Raw genomic sequence first — 20,487 nt, 5'->3', positions numbered from 1 at the left:
AAAAGTGTGTTGCCAAATAAATGAGCCATACAAGTGGAGTTGCTGGTAAAGATGAGTATCTGTACACTATATGCAGGTGTTATGACTAACAATTTGTAGTCACTATTGTTTGGTAACGCTTCCTTTTGAGAGCGATGAATATGACAAGTGCGAGGGTTACATTCATTGTTTTTGGAGAGTAAAGTGTCTGTGCATGTATGAGTGTAATGTACGCAACTTCAAATTTGTTCTATGTATACACCAATTACAACACCAAAATTTCAATGTCAAAAAAGTGAATTATTAAGATAATAATGCTTCGCCTGGAATGTTCCACAACAATTCCATGGCATAAAACTCACCAATCTCCACGGTGATAAGCAGGTGACACTAGGCTAAGTTACAGCTCAGATCAATTCAATGTATTTGTGACCAATAAAAACACACTGAAAACACCTTGTAATTGAATAAATGCAAGATGGATACATTTAGTGTCTTTACAATATGACCTGCTTGATCAATTGAAAATATTCCATCATCTATTACAAAAGTAATTGTTTGCAAAATTCACAATTTACATAAATGAAATCAACAGGCTGGCATTCAGTCTTGAGAATCTTCCAAGAGCCAAACAAGATGATGTAGTGGGTTTATTTACAAATTCCCCTTATGGCAAAGAAGTCAAATTGGATATGCAGAGAGGAAATACAAAGCAAAAAATAAGGCAAAAATAGCAAAGAAACAGGTTACTGAGTGTGATTTTGAACGGAAGCAGGCTCTAAACATAATCAAGTAAATGGCTTTCTCAGCTGTAAATTAGAGTGAAAGCATCGCAGTGCAGCACGGAGGAGTCAGCAGAAGAACAGAGCGTGCTGTACTCATAATGAACCCAGTAATGAAATATAGACTGTTATATATTAGGTTGATTAAGGATTACACTGTGAGCAACTGTGAGTGTTGGTCTTTAGCTTATAACAATAATATTTAGTCAATAAGACAGTGTCAGCACCTATATAACCTCACTTGAACTAAGGCTAAGCACATTATCTAGAAAAAGATGAAATTGTATCATAAATTATTTAAGTCTTTAAGATTGCTTTTGGGAATCGGAGAATTATTATTGATTGTGGTCACATCTTACAATTTTTTCGTGGCTATAACACTGAGGACAAGTCATTTCTCAAACTGTATTTCAATATTTCACACACATTTAATATATATTTTTTTCAACTATTTAATAATAACACAAGATACTACAAGCTGAAATCTAAAATCAGTGATACGTGATCTTTGCACTTCCTGTTTCGGTTCTAATGGTACCTCGTCATTAAAGTAGCATACTGGAAACATAATACATTTATTAATTAGATTAGATTACAATATACTCTACTACTTGTCCATACTAACCCAATTGGACTGAATAACAATATCAGACAACATAAAGTAACAATAATGGCTTAATAAAAACAGTGGTGGACTCACTTTTTGGTTCGTTGAGAGTGACTGATTCGATAAAGTTGAGTGGAGTCATGAAAAGTTGTCCATCATATTCTATGGAGCTGAAGAGTCTGAACCTATTTTCATAAGAAGACATATAAACCTCTCCATCAACCAGGCGAGGTGTCCGGGCCTAGGAAAAATGGAAAATGTACTTAAAAGATGCAACAAATTTACTATGAAATTGAGATTTTGTCATATGTAATCAAGTTAAGGTTAAGGTATTCTTTATTGGCCCTGCGCAAAAATTTGTCCGGCATTTGACCCATCCTTCAATGCTGTGGAGCAACCCGTCAGCAGCAGTGCAGCGTCTAGAGACTCATCTCCAGATCTTAAGCTAGACTTGGTCAGGACTAGCTAGAGAATTTTTTCTATTTTATTTTTATATCAAAAGAAAAATTCTATTCTGTCAACTGGACAAAAGTTTTAGAGTGAAGACTTCTTTAGTTCTGTCAGATTGCTGCTGCATAGTGCCTTAAACAAAATGTCTTCACTCAAAAGCTTGTCCAGTATGGATCATACATGGACAAGATTGCACAGACTATTTTATTTGTATTAATATGTTTTAAAATTAATTTTGGGTTAAAGGAGGGAAATCAGAGTGCCCATAAAAATCCAGGAAACATGAAGCTCTGCACAGAAAGTCCTGGGCAACTTGGGGGTCGAACCTGTAACCTTCTTGCTGCGAGGTGTAAGTGCTAGCCAAAAACAAAATTGTACTTTTTACCATCCTATTGCAACAGCACTGTGCATTTCAGGGCTAAGAGCTAACCATATGATGCATTGCAAAAGCTGGTTATAATATAGTGAGCTTCTTTTATTTTTGCCTTCTCCATAGAGATAAGCTGCAAAGAAACCCTACCAAGTGATATAAAAACTGGTACATCCCAAATACTTTCATATTTCATATCATGTTCAGTATAATGATAATGCCTGAAAGATGTTTTATATAAAACCAATGCAAGCCTGTTTCTGTCATGAAAAAACCTGGCTAACACAGGACAGTAATGGGGTGCGTGTGAGTCTTGTTGGGCCTATTTTTCTTCGCCATGTGGTAGATAATGTCCCTACAAATGGTCAGATCAGAGGCTAGGGTAGTGCAGAGAGAGGGGATCTATCTGTGAGGTGGCACTGGTCCAGGTTTGGTGGGCACAGAGCAGACGCCCATGGGAATGCATACCCCCCTAAGCAAAGCCATTACCCCACCTCTCATCTCAGCTGCCCCTTCGTCTGGGTCTGGTGTCCGGTTTCCTGTCCCCAGATTCCTGCTACTGGCTGTGGACAACTCTGAGGATTAACCGGAGCCTTCGAAGACTTTTGAAAGTTCTTTACATGGGTCACAAATTTAAATCAATTTGTTCAGTAATTTCAGAAATGTCCAACATAAATTACAGTATGGAAAAAAGAACAATAGGGTGCAATTACACCATTGATATTTTTGCGCTAATGTTATTTGGCCACAATAAGTTGCGTGTGGTTAAACATAGTAATAAGCAAAGCCAAAGTTTTGTGGGAGTACCAACTTACATTATCAATTATTTATACCATGAGCAAAAAATAAGCTCCAGCATCTAACAGATAGGCTTATACGAGGTATCAAAATATAAATAATATTCTGAATGTTGTTTTGAAGATATGCAATGTTTGAATATATATATATAGATGCAAAAAAAATGTTGATTAAACCTTCTTCTAAATAAGGATATAAAGTGATCTTTCGGCATTTATGTGGGAGATTTTACAGTCATTTCACATTCGTTTGACAGTTAAACCTCAACTTATTAATTTAAATGTCTGTGGGATTGACAAAATAATGCCTGAATATCGTTATTAGAACAAAAAAAAGATATACATTTTTGTCAACATCACCCACCTCTAGTCAAACACTATTTTTCATAGTTGTGAAGTTTAAAGTTCTATGTATGTCTGTGTTTGCATGAGCGAACTGTGTGTTATTATTGTGAAGCACTTTGGGTGTCTAAAAGCACTAAATCAAAAGCATTATTGTATTAATCAGCAGTCATGCAGTAGTAGCCTTTATAATGTTTTCCAAATATTCTTTCAGTTTCTAAGGATGTTGGACTGATTCAGATTTGTAGCAACTATTTAAATGGAACCTTCACTGCCCAAATAAGGAAAATAAGGAAAACTATGACTACAAATGAACACATTCCACTACTGCCATCTTCAAAATCTTTACAGTGTACAATAATGAAGTGCAAATGATGTGACCTAATTAATGTGGTTATAATTAGATCACTCTTCGGGGTTATGGCAGCTGATATTTGGTCACGTGACTGGGGACGCCCTTCAGCACCGACGTAACGGAGAGTTCCTTTGTAGATAGTAGGCTACGTCGTTGTTATGAGAATAATTGTGTAATTCTATCTCCCATGGCAACACAAACTTATCGCCAACTGCGTTTTTATTTATGTACATCTGTCACTTATGAATCTGTTGTTTTAGGAAATAAATGTCGTATAGTATAGCCGAGTTGTAATGTAAATATAATCAAACCAGTGTACCTGATCTGCTGAGACCGAAGGCAGGAACCACGTCTCGGTGCGTGTGGTCAGTCCCGCTCGTCCTCTGCCCTCCTCGGAGCTGTAGTAGTAGTAGCAGTACCCCACAGCTGTGACACATGTCCCCAGCGCCGCTACAGCTTTCGCCGCCTTTAACGCCTTTGAATCGGATTGTTTTCCAGCTGCAGACGCGGTAAATGCCCGGGTATTTTTCTTCACATTATGAGCGAGAGCCAGGACGGTTCTTCTCAAGGCGGCCATGGCTGTTAACTCTCAGCCCCGTGTGAAGCGAGAAAACACGCGAGAAATGCCGGAGGAGCGACCAGGCTCTGGTGTAGTGTCCAATTCTGTGCCCCTCCACAGAGATTGGCTACTGTCTTCTCCAACAGCAGCAAAGCAAATTAATAAATCATGTGCCTTTTTCAAATACTATACTATTAACAGCTTTTTGTTTATTTCCCAGTATTATTCATATAAATTGCCATGCATACTATAAAAAATGCTATGAAAAATACTCAAATAGGCTTCTAAATATAAATTGATATGAAAAAGGTTATACATATGTTAATATTTGTAGGCTACTTAGGTATAATGATTCCGTTTAGCCTTATTATATATAACACGGGAATAACACACAGATATACACAAAAAAATAACTGATAGCCTACCTATGCGTGCCTATAACTCAATAATAAAGTAACCATAGTGTGTTGACAATGTTTTGTTTTTTTATTAACTAACCGCGTCTGTCCCTCTACCTTTTATTTTACGCTTCAGGAGAAGGAGGTGAGTCTCTGCCAGGGCACGTCTGCACCGCCCGCCCCGCCCCTCTCTGTCCTGTGGTTTTGCACCTGCCTCACTCAGTCCCCACCACTCCACGAGCGTCGTTTACCTGCGCCTCTCCTCCTCTACTCCTGCGCTACTCTCAAAGAGCAACCACTTCCCTTATGGACCTCTCTGCAGATTATATGACTGGATATTGCTTGAATTGATGGATAAAACGTGAGGATAAAGCGTATATTGGTGCGTTTCTCGTATGTTAAATTGAAGAAATCGCCTTATCGTGCGCGCAACATGAAATAGTAGCAGCCAGGTAGTTGCATACGCTCCTAATTGAACTTTACACCGGGTGGCAATGGCAGCAGCTGCGCCCGGCTCTGTCGCACTGTCTTTAGGGGAAGTTGGGGGCATTTTGCACGGTGTGGACGGTTTACCGCAGGTGGGGTCCCATTATTACCTGCCCGCGCTGCAAGGGGACGGTCCTGCGCTTTTTGGGGACCATCTCGTACCGGGAGACAGGCTCTACCGGAGCACCACAGCGGATCTCACGCACCTCAAAGGGATTCTGAGGCGGAGGCAGCTCTACTGTAGGACGGGCTTTCACCTGGAGATACTTCCAGACGGGACTGTGCAGGGGACCAGGAAGGACCACAGCAGATTTGGTAACTGTTTTATGCAATATGATATATAACAGGAAGACATGTTGATATCCACTAGATTTGATTTGATATGTAGAGTATGGTTAAATAGCACACATATTTTGGCTATAAAAAGTGAAGACATGAATACTTTTGCCATGTTGATAGTTTTGCATATATTGAAATGGGAAAAGAGTTATTATTTTATATACTATACATCCACCTAAATCTGTCATTAATAAGTCATTGCATTCTCAATTTGCAAATTAAAACTGACAGTTTTTTTTATCCTTACGTTTGTAAAATCTGCACCGTGCATCTTATTTGTATTGCAGTCGACATACTTTATTAGATACAGTTTTATCATTTATTTATTTACCAATATTTAAGTAAATAAAATGAAATGTGCTGAAACAAATCAACAAATATAATTCAAGTTCAAACATCAACATATTAAGACAAAAAACTTTAGTGACTGATCTTCCAGGACCACTACTATAAATAAATGCCCTCTATTGTCCATTCACAATATTCCGCCTTGATATGTGATGCATTAAACCACAACCTTTACTTATCAGTGCCATTGAAATGCGCTTTCATCTGAAGCCATTTTTGAACTGTTACCTCTTTCTTTCAGGGATCCTGGAGTTCATTAGCCTGGCGGTGGGGCTGATCAGCATTAAAGGAGTGGACAGTGGCTTGTACCTGGGAATGAACGACAAGGGGGAGCTCTATGGATCAGTACGTACAAAAAACATTTACAATATTTATTACCTTTTCTATTAAAACTACTATTCATTTGTGTTTGTACTGTGATATATTTGTGTAAATAGCTTTTAAACCATTTAGTGCCGGCAAACTACAGGGAGTAAGCACAAAGTGGTGATGTCAGTTATGTACATGCAATACTTTTCAATAAATTGCACACTCCATCAAAATTGCAACTCACCACTCTGGATGATTTTAGTAATCAACTAAAATATGTGTGCAATGCAATTTGTGCATTTTTTAAAAATCAATTATGGCAATTACAAAGACTAAAGGCAACAACCAAAGAGTTACATCATCTGTTCCACTGGACAAGTACATTCAGAACTGTGGCAAACTGCATTTAATTATAGATTTATTTCATCTACTGCCACTGCAAAAACACTGGAATTGTGTGTGGGATTTTACTGTTTGATAGCTATTTTGTACAAATATATGCATTAACAAATCTATTGACAAAAACCTTATTTGACTACTTTTATGGATTGCTAAAGGTGCACTGTGTAACCTTTCTGGTGGAAGATATGTCACCTGCTTTTCTGCATGGAGAAGACATTTTTACTTTGCCTAAAATGTTCTACAGTATGGCATTAAATGTATCTATCTCCACGGAAACAAGCTGGTGACACCACCAGGCACGTTACAGGTCAGATGTGCAGAGAGGTGACCCCCCTCACATTCAGAGTGCATGTATTTACAAGGTATTATGAAGCAATAAAAACAGCTGTAATAAAATAAATGGTAGAAAGATATGTTTAATGTCATAATGTGAAACATTCCAGTTGAGGCAATAACATCTCCATGGAGAGTTCTCTCCAGCAAACTTTCCGCAATGGGCCTTTGTTAAGTTTATCTTTTTAATAACAATAGTAGGCCTAAAAATCTGAATTATGTTTCTTTACTAAGATTTGTCCAGTTGAGAGAATTGAATTTTCTTTTGCTCTTTCTTTAAGACACTTCTAACTCTCTTTTGTCATTCCCAGGACAAACTGACAGAGGAGTGTATTTTCCGGGAGCAGTTTGAGGAGAACTGGTACAACACTTATTCCTCTAATTTGTACAAAAATGTAGACAGAGGGACGCGTTACTTTGTGGCACTAAACAAAGATGGGACGCCTCGAGATGGGACTAAATCTAGAAGACACCAAAAATTCACACACTTTTTACCAAGACCTGTGGACCCGGACCGTGTTCCTGAATTGTACAAGGATATCCTGGGACATAGCTGAAAATGCATGGAGTTTTGTTAAGGAGTTACCAAAATAAATGAGCTATCCTGACTTGGAATAAGACAGTAGCAGTTAAAGGAGGATATACCTTGCTACTACCGAAGGGATAGAGCCAATGGGGCCCCTTGGAGGAATGCAAAAAGACCATCTCTCAACAGGTCAGGAAGACAGCGTCCAAATACTCTTGGATTGAGGGTGCGCTTGTTTCAGTACGAAGAGGAGATGAAAGAGAAATGAGGAAACACTAACTCCACCCGGGTGGATATATACCTATAGGAAGTAAGCAAGCATAAGTGAGCTATATTATTTGGTCACTGTTGTCCCAGTCCTAGCCCTATAACATGGGAATGTGGAGCTTGAAGGAAACTTGCTTACGTTTCACCTGAACTTTGACAAGAAAAAAAGCAACATGTAAAAAAGAAATTATTTATTCACTTTGCATACGTATATTTATGATATATATTTATTTATTTGAGAATATATTTTTACAGTTAGAGACAGCGATTATAGAAAAAGCATTAGAAAAGTGTATGTAAAGACTGAAGCACTGTATACATGAGTTTGAATAGTGAGACAACTGCAGACTACAGCCCCTATTGCTCACTTTAACGAGGTATCCCTTTCTTTATCGAGTACTACCTAGGTCGAAAATAGTACAGTGCTGACATTAAGGGTTCCGAAGGGTCTCGCTGCAGCAGTGGTGATAATAGAGTGTGATAACCACCAATCACGTGGGGAATATTATGGTAAATGGTCACATTTTTCTATAGCGCTTTTCTACCTTCAAGGCACTTAAAGCGCTTTCCAACAAGGAACCACTCACCCATTCACACACACATTCACACACCAGTGTACGCAGACACTGAGGGCAAGGTGGGTTAAGTGTCTTGCCCAAGGACACAACGACAGCATTCATCTGTGTGAGTTAGAATCACACCGCCAACATATGGATCAGTGGACAAACACTCTACCAACTGAGCTACTGTCGCCCCTAACAAGTTTGCTAACAAGTTTCTAATGCTAACCCCAAAATTTTTACCCTAACCTCCACTAACTTCATTATATAAATATTTGAATGGATCAATTGAGTTTGAGTTTCAGAGGTGTTTTTTTATTTAGCACCAGAAGTCAAATTGGTTGCATATAACACCGATTGTTCGTATACAAGTGGTAACAGCTATAGAAACAACCCACTATCCATGGGTTTTAGTATTATTAAAAATGAGGACTGTTGTCATAACGATTAACAATTTAAAACAAAATATGGATACCCATTATGACATCAAGAGGTCACAGGCCAGTCTAAATAAATATAAATACTGTAAACCAATTATTGGTTACTGTACAAAGATACACTGACTTGATTCTTTGTTTACCAGCTTAAAGGCTGCAGCACTGGCAGGTCATTTTGCCATGTTACGAGATGAACATAAATGGCTGACTAAGATGGGATATCTCAGTAAGGAGCAAAAGAGAATGCTATTGAAAAAGGGGCCAGTACACAACAATATACACACGTACCACAACATGCTGACTGTGAAGATGTTAAACACAAAATGCTATAACCAGCCACTGTTACATTACACACGTTGCGTTAATCAAAAATCAGTCTTAAGATTCAGACAATGTTGAAAATAAATTCTCTAATAAAACACCACTTTGTTTCTGAGGAGTTTGTCAGGCAAAAGGTACAGTCATTATAATGCTGCAATATCTAATAGTTATAAAGTTTAAAACATTACTATGATAACCTAGATGGTTGTGAATTCTTACATTTTTTCCCATTTAGGTATGTTCTTAAAGGTGCACTATGTAACTTTTCTCATGGGGGTTCTGTCACCTGCTTGTCTCCATGGAGATGTTATATCTTTGCTTGGAAAGTTCCAAAGTATGGCGTTAAATGTATCTAGCATTTGTTCAATTACAAGTATTTTGTTGCTAAATAAATACCTGCATTCTTACCGTGAAGGGGGGTCACTTTCTAGAGATCTGTAACTTGGCCTGGTTGCGTTACCTACTTGACTCCATGAAGAGAGATAAGATTAATGCTATACTGTGGAACATTCCAGGCAAACCAGCAACATCTCCATAAAAAGGTTTCAAATAAGGCCTTGGTACCCCATTGGAACACCCCCTCTCTGTCAATTTTGTTTGTTTATCAAGATTTTTACGTGCACTTTTAAGAGCCAACACTGATACCTTTGACATAGACACATTCCCTTCATGTTTTTCCTTTGCTCTTTATAGTTTAAACTTATAAACGTACTTACAAGCTCTGTGTTGTCTTTCTTTATGGACGCCATTACTAAGGGACGAGAGGGACACATAAAACTTCAAAGTCTTAAACGTCTAAACACGGAGGTCTCACGGTGACATGATCAGATCCACATAAAATCTGACCTCCAGTATCTCACATAACGAATAAAAGAGAGGGGTCAGCGTGATAAGGATCAAGTAACTAACATCTTTGGACAGTTTTAGAGTTTTAAGACCTGTTTTAAAAGTCCATTTAAGTTAAGATGAGGTGGTCAAGACATCCAACTGTGCTTTTGATTTATGTTCTTTTTAAGCCAAAATTTCCCACAAATCCTGAGGAAAAATGTATATGTATCCACATCATGGATTTTCTTTTGTGTCAGTCCCAAATCTGGATAAATGGAAAAAGATAGAATAGAGTTAGAGTCTCGGTGCTAAATTTGCACTATGTAACTTTTCTGGTGGAGGGTCTGCCACCAGCTTCTAGCCTGAAATGTTCCACAGTATGGCAGTAAATTTATCTAGTGCAGCTATCACTGTGAATCCATGTTTCCCAACTTATTTTGTATGACAACATGAACGCCATACTATGGAATATTCCAGCAATATCCTTGAAGACACAACTAGATGTTGCTTTCCTCAAATAGAAGTGTTATATGCACCAAGCACATGACAGGCTAGGCTCGTTTCAACTGAGAAGCTTTAATGATATAATAGTAGTTTGGTGTAAATAAGTAAATGTAAATGTCCAGGATTCTTAATTTTCAAAACAGATGGAGTGACTGATAGTAAACAGTGTAACATCTACACATGCAGTGATCAAAACAACTAAGTTTTCATAAATGAGTTTATCTCCTCTTCATTGCACACAGTTGTCTTGAGAGTCTGCAACAGATTTGAAGTGAAACATGAACATCGGGCTATGATATTATGCATGTGAATGTGTGCCAGAGGGAGTCCTGATATAGGGACCTGCAAATCTTCCTACTACTCTCTCGTCTTCTATCTCTCTTTCTCTCATTCTCCCTCACTCCTCTCTCTATGCAATCTATCATCTCTCTCCCATCTCCCTCACTCTCATTCTTCTCTCTGCCACTTCTACATCTCCCTGCAGTCTCTCTTCCTTCTCTATATCTTCACCCCTCTCCCTTTTTCTTGTCTCTTTCTCCAACTTTCTTCTTTGTCTCACCTCCCTCTCTTTACTCTCTTTCTCACTTCCTACTTCATTGCTCTCTCTTTCTTTCTTTTTCTCTTTCAAACTCCTTCCTCTCGCTTTGGTTGCACTCACTCCTTTTTCTCTCTCCTTCTCTTTGCTCTCTCTCCCTCTCCCCCTCTCCCTGCTTCCCTTTCTGTCTGATAAAATGGGACTTTCCCGGCTACACACCTCCACATCCACACACTTCTGTCATCGATTAAAACCGCTCCACACAGAGTAACATGGAACACAGAGCAAACACATTAGCGCATGCACAGTTTAAAGAGGTGTTGTTTTTAAACTGATAGGACTTAAAATAAGAGAGAGGGAACCATATGTAAGGGGAAAACCAAAAACCCTAAACCAGGACTAAAACAGGAGTAGACCAGTAATAAATTATAGGTGTAAACCATGATTAAACCAGAACTGAACCAGGCTAAACCAGGGATTAAACCACAATAAAATACTGAGTAGACTAGGGTTAAACAAATATTAGTACTAGTATTTATTTAGTATTTAGTACTAATATCAGTACTAGTCTAAACAAGGTCTAACCAGAACTGAACAAGGGCTAATCTGGGACAAAATCTTGACTAGACAAGACTAAACAAATACTAAATCTTGACTAGTTTAAAGCAGTTCTACAACTCAACATAAATGCTACTGTTTGCATTATGAACAAGTAATAATCATTTTTAGAAACAACTCATTCCTACAAATATTGCTTTTACTCACTACTGCAACAACTAGTAATGCTAGTCTAAGAGGAAAATGAAAGAAACATGTCTCTGCCCTAATGTTACTGTTGCGTTCTTGAGCAAGACACATTTTCCACTCTATCAACCTGATGTGCAGACAACTATCTAGTACAGGAAATAGGTCACCTAAATCTAATCCAACTGGGAATTTCACCAAACACTGCCTCCTACTTTCTGACTAACCCTCATTGCCCTTCTTCTGACATTTCAAAGCCTTTTCCTTAAACCCATCGGACGTTCTGGGATACCTGACTCCCCTAAGCGCTCTCTGGCACTTGCTAAACCGATGTTTTGGATTCGACTTGGCCCTGAGACAGACCCTTTTGTTCGTGCTCTCCGCCCTGCACAGGTGGTCCTCTCCGAAAACACTTAAAGCCCTCGTCTGCAGCCGCTGGTCCCACTTTCATCGCCCCGGGCCGTGAGGAAGCCCGGGTGAGTGTGAGCGTGGGCAGGTGTGTGAGTCTGTGATCCTCTCTTTGTCTATCTGCGCCTCAGAGCAGGTGTCTTTTGCAGGATATGAGTCTGCAAAAGCAGCCTGGAAATAGACGTCTTTGTTGAACTGTTATCTAGACCAGGGTTTGCCAATTTGAGGTTCAGGGGCCAAAAGTGGGTCATAGGAAGGTTAAATCAAAATGCAAATCAATACTAAGTTTGTTTTTATTAGCCTTAAAGAAGACAAATAATATTTTTTTCTGATATTTAGTACTAAACTATAACATAGAGTACATATATCATAATTGGACATTATATTCATGTAAACCGCGATGTTGATCTAAAATGGCTTATTGACTGTTTTTTCCCTTTAAGGTTTTTTCCCTTTAATCTACAAGCCGTGTAAAATTCCCACAGGCTATAAGGTGCACGACCATCATTTTGTGTTCTTGAAAAAAGCGTGTCTGTGCAGCCTCCCCCCGGTAAATGCCATATAATTTGTATATTTATAAAAAGCTGGGGGGCAGGGCTTGGACTCACCTGTTGGACCAGTGTGTGTTTGCTCAGGGCCGGCGTCTGCAGAACGCTGTACCTGTTGATTTGAGGCTCATTCTTGTTTGTAGACTCCTTAGTGACGGCTGTGGGCACAAATTAAGAGTTGCATATGTGTTTATAAGGATTAGGCCTGTAGTGTCAGTATAGCATTATCCACTTGATATTTTGAGGATTTAATCAAGTCCAGTAGACAGCAGAAATATCAGATGAAAGATCACAGGCCGACGAGGAACTACATGTACCAATGAGGGGTGGCTCCAAACAAATATGTCTAATTGACCCTTGTATAAATAAAAACATTGTTAGCAATTAATATTTGTATTCATATCTATTTCATGTTTTGATGAGCAGTTTTGACTTTGATTTGGGCATCATCATTAAGAATATTCAGAAGTATGGTTTTACCTACCTTTACCACATTGTCTAACCATACAGCTAAATGGTCCTGAGCTCAATTGAAGACAAAGTGGGGTTTCTAGTATGGGTAGAGTAAAAAAAGTACTATACGCTTCAGTCCTTCAGCTAGGTCATCCTATATCAAGATCTGATAATTTGGTGCCGTACTTAGGGTGGCCAGATTAATGGATAGGTAAAAATGTAGGAAACTTTTTCTATGGGGGAAAATAAGGACCATTCTCACCATAACAATAAGGTAGTACAAAACGGTTTTACCGTAAATCTCCCAAAGGATATTGTGGATAATTTTTCACACCTGTTGCATTGACAAACTACTACAAACTACTTTTTGTGCCAAAAGCCATGGAATTTTGTGGTGTGTTTTCAGTAGGTGGCAATTAATGTGGGCTCCCTGTTCCTCTGACAGTGCCCATCTGAGCTGTCAGCCTCGGTGGAAAGTATGCACCTCTGTTTGCATCACCATGGAGACGTTAGTGATGTTTAGAGTTTAGGAACAAAAAGAAGAGCAGAGAATTGCGGTACTGTCTGGTTCAAATTCATACTGAAACAGTGGAGAAGTGTCTCTGGCTGCAATGGTGATGGATAGTGTTTTGTTTAACTAAAGGGACTTGAATGACAGTGTACCAATGGGACTGGAATAGCTGTAGTTTTCAATATAGAGCTTGTAATATGCAAGAAAATATAGAACTATGGCATAGAGGGGCTGAAAATAAATCAGTAAAATTCAAGCTCAAACTGAATGGCCATAATTAGTAAATAACAAAGGTTTTAATTAGATGTTTCCTAATGTCAGCAAATAATGTAATATGGTATGTACCCAGCATCTGCTAATTCTGTAGTTCAGTAGAGAAACAGGTGAAGGTCTGTGGAGAGGTGACCCCACCCACAGCAAGAATGTGTTTTTTTTTTCTTTTTAACCAATAAAAACAGCTGAAATTGATAATGCAAGATTGATGTATTTAATGCCATACAGTGGAACATTCCAGGCAAAGCAATGACATCTCCATGAAGAGATGGACCCTAAACCAGAAAGGTTACATAGTGAACCTTAAGACAGTCTGTAACATTTTAAATTAAAAAGTTAATTTCCCCATGTGAATTGGTAACATTATACAGTCAAACAAGGCAATCTAGTTTGACTTTTAACCAACCTTTGTGTGGCCAGGATTTCACCTAAACTAATTTCCTCTCCTGGAATTCATTATGGTCTTGTTGTTTGTACCAGGTTGAGCAAAGGGGTCCTGGAGGAAGACTGTACCAAAGTGGAAATGTCCGGCTTTGTTGCTCTTAAGTCGGGCGGAAAATTGCGAACCCATTTGTCTTTGTGTGGCTTGATGCGCAGGTCACTTGGTGGATTCCTTCATGACAAGTTTGAGAAAAAAAATCTACTGTTTTTCCACTGGCCTCACCCTTTCACACCTGCAGCTCCACGTAGAATAACAAAACGTGGGGCCGGACCAGAGAAAAAGACAGGCTTTAGAAAGAAAACTGATACGCAACAAGAATTCAGCGTTAAACTGTGCGTGTCTATTGGCCATTACTGCATGTTTGTACCCCATAGTTGCACATAGGCTTTGGCCAGCATCCAAAACCCGGAGAATACCACTAATTATTGCCAACTTTAGCCAAAAAATGGGAGCTGAAATGGGATGTTGTTTGTTATTTTCTCAGTCAAAACAGCAACGTCTACATTTGAGGTGAAAGGCAGAGACACTTAAGAAAACTTTTCCAGGTTTGACTGACTGGTTAATACCACATACAAGCACAGAGCTGTGAGGTTAGGGCACACAGGGATGATTCATTGCAAACATCAAAGAGGAAGAACAAATTTGGGATTAAAATAAAGATACGAGTTCAACGATGATAATGTCACTTACAAAGAAAAACCGCAATAGAGTTTGGATTTGTGTCTATGCAACTAGGGGAAAAGTATGATTCCTGTGTTGAGCCAGAAAGAGTGGCAATGTTCCACAGTATTTAACAACTATAATACATTTCATTATGGGTGTTTTTATTGCTGAAAAACACTTGAAAAACTTGCTTCACAAACCTTTAAGAATCCATCTTGTTCTTGTTCAGCTCCAACTGAATCGCTTGCATGAGATTGGTCACGCACCACCAGAGACTGACCAATCACAGGGCAGCAGTTTGGGCAGAAGCCAGTGTCGAACAAACTAAAACATATCGACGCCGACAGGCATACTTCAGCTTATTTTAGCAAAAATACAGACTATTTGTTTTTGAAAAATTGCAGAGGGAAGCGCTCTCAACTGGATTTAACTAAAGTTTGATTTTTCAGCCTCTTCCGCTTTATGACACTTAAACCAATCAACGTGAAGTATTTGTTTGAACACTCTGATCATTGGTTCCTATATCTGTTAGCGATAAAAAACAATGAACAATAGTACAGTGGTTCCCAACCTTTTTCTCTCAGAATAAAATATGATTATTTTCTGGTTAATATAGGTGTTTTAGAACAGTAGTATTATGAAATACTGCATAGAAGTATACAAGATGTTGCTGGATTAAAATTTATACCATCTGGTTTGGACCCCCTGGTGACCCCATGAGAATCTTTGGGGACCCAAATTTGGGTTCCAGACCCTCAGTACAATGTTTTCAATTGAACTAGTGTACATAATAGCTATACCTTGCAGATCTTGACTGATCCCTAAATCAATAAAAAAAAATAGGTGTTAACATGGTGTTTGACATGATTTCAATAGACACAGACTTTAACCTGGCTTTAACATTCAGAGCATTAATCCACTGCATTGAGCCAGACACACATTTATAAATCAGGAGCTAAACATGAACAGGCCTCCACTCGTCTTTCTACAGAACGCTCAGGTTTGAGCCAAAACCACTTCAGAGAAATCAATGGGAATGAATGAAAGAGCAGTTTTCCACTGTCCACAGCTACAATGAGTAAAATAATAATATAACATCACTTTTTAAACATGCATCTGTGCTTTTTGCACAGTGGCTAAATACTATAACTATACTTTTCAGGCAAAGCATTATTATTTTCATGGAGATAAACTTTTCTAGTGCAGGGTCTGCCACCTTTAATTATTTGTTGCAGCCCTATTACTAGTATAGTTTTGTCTCTCTGGTTGATTTATTTAGCCTGTTTGCCCCATTTGCCCAGAGCCCTCTGTTACAGCAATGCTCTCTTCCCCTCCCGCTGTGCTGCTGTGATCCTGGAGCGAAGTGTCTGTGTTGAACTTCAAACGTTGCAGCTCTGTTCCTCCTCCGCAGCAATAACTCTGAGAGCGAGGAAGAAGGAAATCCCCTGGCCCCGAGCTCCACTACTGACGAGTTTAGCTCTGCCAAGACCCACCTTTAAAACACGGCACCGCGCATAGAACAGAGCAGAGACAGAACAATGGGAAATGTGAGGTAAGATGCCAGGAATTTAAAAAGCATTCAGATATTTCAAACATTTGGAAGAGAAAGCTGGAAGAGGAGTATGAGCATCAAGTCTGGAGAGGGCTACTGTTGTTCAACAAAGTGAGTGAAAGATTTTAAGAGTAAAAATACATGACTGGAAATGATGGCTGCATGTTTTTGTTAAAATATGTTAACTGTGATTTTTCTGACAAGTACTGCAGTTACATTTCAATAGGCAAATTATGTTTAGATTGCAGGCTTCTGTTCAAAGTTCACCTATTAAAGATGTCGAGGAGCATTAATGTTTGAGAGAAGATTGAAATATGAACTGATAATATAATACAGAAATTACATGCATTTCAGAACATGTTTGTAGAGATCTGAACTGTCAGCAGTTTTTTACATAACACAAGATTTGCTAATTGCAACCATTGAAATTCCAATTTTGATTCAACTGCATTTAATCTTGCAGCCCTACTGGAAATATTATGTTATATTATATTAAATACACCAGATAAACCAAGCTAGATATAAGTGCTCTTTGACAACATATTGTGTAAAAGGTGTATGCAAGCCCCCACCAAAGCATGATAGTTTCTGCTCATAGTCCAAGATCACTTAAGGATTCAAGCCAAAATTATGATTAACTGCTATGATAACTTAATTGACATGTAATGAACTTGGATGGCCTATGGGATAAGTCACAGCACACATGCAAGGCTCTCTACTGGCCCCAGTATTGTGAGATCCATTCCAATGATGTAACAAATAATTATGTATTAAATATTTTCTTTCTGCATCCTTTAGAAAGGATAACAAATAGATAGATAGATAGATAGATAGATAGATAGATAGATAGATAGATAGATAGATAGATAGATAGATAGATAGATAGATAGATAGATAGATAGATAGATAGATAGATAGATAGATAGATAGATAGATAGATAGATAGATAGATAGATAGATAGATAGATAGATAGATAGATAGATGGATAGATTCATAATAAAATAAAGCCTCTCTCTTTAGCTTTGGTCTATATGAAAATAATACTGTATATGATACCTGCATTACGCCTGAAATGGTCCCTAAAATGGCTCCGGTGAACTTACGGTTCATTGCCTAGTCTAACAAGGACATACATTAGTGCGTGTTGGACACTGAGGTGCAGGTCGGAGGGCGGCATACCTCTCCATGTCCCAGTAACTAATCACCAAAAAGATCTGGCCAAGACAAGAGCAGCTGACAAACGCAGGAAATATCATATCCGAGCTTTCTAGAGTTTCCCAAGTTCATTTCCACAACGCTGATCGAGAAGAGGTCCGTGTGGTCTGCTCCAGTGGGCAGCAAAGTCACGGCAAAGACGTTAGAACAAAAAGTTTGCTCAAATGTCCGTGAAGTTTCATGAATATAAATAAAATTACACCCCTCCTAACTTCATCTGCACCTGTTGTGATAATTAAAACAGGGTCAAATAAATTATGTATAACCTACAGAACTTCTTAATAAACCATGTTTTGATCTTCGGGTATCACTTTAACCAAATATTTTGGTAAGAGTGAAATTTAAGGTCAGTGCTCTACTATTTACTTCATTGTGATAAAAAATGTGATTTGGCTCACCTCTTTGGCCAGTCCGGTTCGTTTGGTTGCTGTCCTTTGCTGACCCAGGTTTGTTTAAACTTGATCCAGACTTTATCAGGAATCAGAGCAAGGTGGATGGTCAAAGACATGTTATGGAACAGCAAGCCTTTCACATTTGCCTTGAACAGAGAATATTTTAGTTAATTGGATGCATTTAATTATTTAATGGCACCAAGACAGAAGCATTACTTAACATGATTGAATTTAATGAGCAGAATCAAAATCATTCATGATCTAATTTCATACAGGGACTTTTACAATAACAATTAAAAATATTGTCAGTTTAGTATTGTTGGTTTAAAAGGTTTAAAAGTTTTCATAGTAACCACCTCATTAATAAATAACTACAGTAAATGGGAAAGGAATAACCCAGTAGTGTTTGATCTCACCTAGACTCACAGTGTGAAGCTGTGAAAGTTGCCACAGTAAGTTTACATACTGGAGATGAGAGAAAGTTCCAGTTTATTGTCAGCATTTCTTTTAGCAGCACCTCTGAGTCATGTTTTTACATCTCATCATGAAATGCATTTACAAGCTTTGTTTGCAGAGCATGCAGTTCCTGTCATTGGAAATATGGTTTATGATGAGATCAATTTGGTGAGAAATTATTATTTTCCTCAATTCTCTCTTGTCCAATTATCTCTCTGCAGTGTGTATAGCTAAGCAGACTTTTGGAGGATAGTACAATGAAGACACATAAGGACATACTTTTTTTCCGTGTAAAATACACAACTAAAATAAAAAACAAACAAACAAAAAAAAATGCTTTCATTTTAGTCTAAGTTTTCGCTAAAAGTTATATACTGTAGCTTTAAGAGCGTGAAAACACTTTCGGACCAGTCCACTCCAAAACAAACTAATGGAAAACAGTCTTTGTCAGCTCCAGGGAAGTTACACTTATAGAAGTAGCCTACTGCAACCAAGTCAGAGGAATGAAAGAACATTGCAATAAAAAGCATTCATTTTGATGTCCAAAAATACATTTTGTGCATTTTACATTTTGCCACTTTCATATAATTATTGCATAAAAATGTTTGCTGCTATGAAAATTATGTACAAAGACACATAAAACCAATTAATCAATGAAAGCAATTTAAAAATGCACAATGTAACTTGTCTGGTGGAGGGTCAGCTGCTTGCTCCTTGGAGATGCATAAACTAATGAATTTTCATGGAAACGAGCAATTGATTTCAGCAGGCCAAATTACAGTTTAGATTTGTAGAGAGGGAACCCGACTCACAGTAAGAATGGGTGGTTTTTAAGATATTTTTTAGCAATAAATAATGCCTATAGTTGAATAAATGCAATACAGACTAGTTTAATACCATACTGTTGACACTTTAAAGCAAAGCCTTAGCATTTCCATGGAGACAAACAGGTTGCGGTCTCCTTCCAGAAAAATTACACATTGCACCTTTAAAAGAACATGTATCCCTAGATCAAAGTGTGTGTCTGAGCACAGATCCAAAATACAGGGAAGTCATCTCTCAAGGTGATACTTAGCTTCGTATTGAGGCTGTCAGCTGCACACAGGAGGTGAAAGCCATTCTCCTCATTCGCCTCACCTGTGTAACCCACCACAATAGTCTCCCAATCCTAGGCCTGAAGGGGGGTTTATGCTGTCACTGAGGTGTATTTTACCAATGGCACTAGTGCAGCTCCAGGTTAATGTTTATTTTTCAAGGGACCTCCTCGTTCCTTTGGTCTGACCCAGAATCTGCAGCGTCTAATCACAGCAGCATTGACGTCTAAATATGGGATGAACTACAGACGTTACACACTGGTCTGAGCCTTCTGTGTCAACAAAAACCTGTCAACCCTTCAGCTAGAGAAGTTGGGGATAGTGAAGTGAAAAGACAAGGCAGACTACACGTCTGGTGACTAGCAATACCAAAAAGAAATTACAAAAATACAGTACTCATAATACAGTATAATATACAACAAGTAACCATGTCCTCTTTTAATAATGTCATCCTCTGATTATGTTGGAGCAAGCATAGAATTTAGGGAAAGGCAAATAGGCTGGACTGGCTAAATAATAAATAACATTTAAGAAAAATTCAAAGGCGCAATATGTCACTTTTCTCATGGAGGGTTCACCACCTGCTTATCTCCGTAGAGATGTTATTGCTTTGCTTGTTCAAAAAGATTGCATTAAACCTCTCTATCTCCATGGAGACAAGCTGGCGATTCTACCAGGTCAAGTTACAGATCAGGTCAGAGAAGAGGAGGTGCAGCTCATAGTAACAATGAATGTATTTCAAGGCATTTTTGGCAATAAAAAAATACCAAAAAAAGACCTTTAATTTAATAAATGCTAGCTTACAAATTTAATACCAAGACACTATGGAACATTCCAAGCAAAGCAATACTGTCTCCATAGAGAGAAGCAGGTGGCAGCCCCACAATATAAAAGTTATATA

The 20,487-nt window shown here is 38.3% G+C and overlaps 2 protein-coding genes across 4 annotated transcripts in view; one reads left to right on the top strand and one right to left on the bottom strand.

Moving 5' to 3' along the window:
* Window positions 1-4,279, bottom strand: part of micu3b (mitochondrial calcium uptake family, member 3b) — a 31,693-nt gene extending 27,414 nt beyond the window's left edge. For 2 of the 3 annotated variants that reach the window (XM_055224887.1, XM_055224888.1), the window contains exons 1-2: window positions 4,002-4,279; window positions 1,462-1,609 (exon numbers count right to left, since the gene is read on the bottom strand). In XM_055224887.1, the coding sequence (XP_055080862.1) occupies window positions 1,462-1,609; window positions 4,002-4,259 (406 nt within the window). In that variant the 5' untranslated portion in view covers window positions 4,260-4,279. The remainder of the gene's footprint in view (window positions 1-1,461; window positions 1,610-4,001) is intronic. The other variant, XM_033974263.2, reaches the window with a different exon arrangement.
* A 652-nt stretch (window positions 4,280-4,931) lies between these two features.
* Window positions 4,932-8,913, top strand: fgf20b (fibroblast growth factor 20b). Its single transcript, XM_033974306.2, has 3 exons — window positions 4,932-5,440; window positions 6,054-6,157; window positions 7,168-8,913. Exons 1-3 carry the CDS (start codon window positions 5,134-5,136, stop codon window positions 7,411-7,413), a joined length of 657 nt encoding a protein of 218 aa, XP_033830197.1. The 5' UTR covers window positions 4,932-5,133; the 3' UTR covers window positions 7,414-8,913.
* The last annotated feature ends 11,574 nt before the right edge of the window (window positions 8,914-20,487 follow it).

The sequence above is a fragment of the Periophthalmus magnuspinnatus genome, chromosome 10 (genome assembly GCF_009829125.3).
Source record: "Periophthalmus magnuspinnatus isolate fPerMag1 chromosome 10, fPerMag1.2.pri, whole genome shotgun sequence".
NCBI classification, from domain to species: domain Eukaryota; kingdom Metazoa; phylum Chordata; class Actinopteri; order Gobiiformes; family Gobiidae; genus Periophthalmus; species Periophthalmus magnuspinnatus.
The sequence above is the reverse complement of the archived record's forward strand: the minus strand, read 5'-3'. Positions and strand labels throughout refer to the sequence as shown.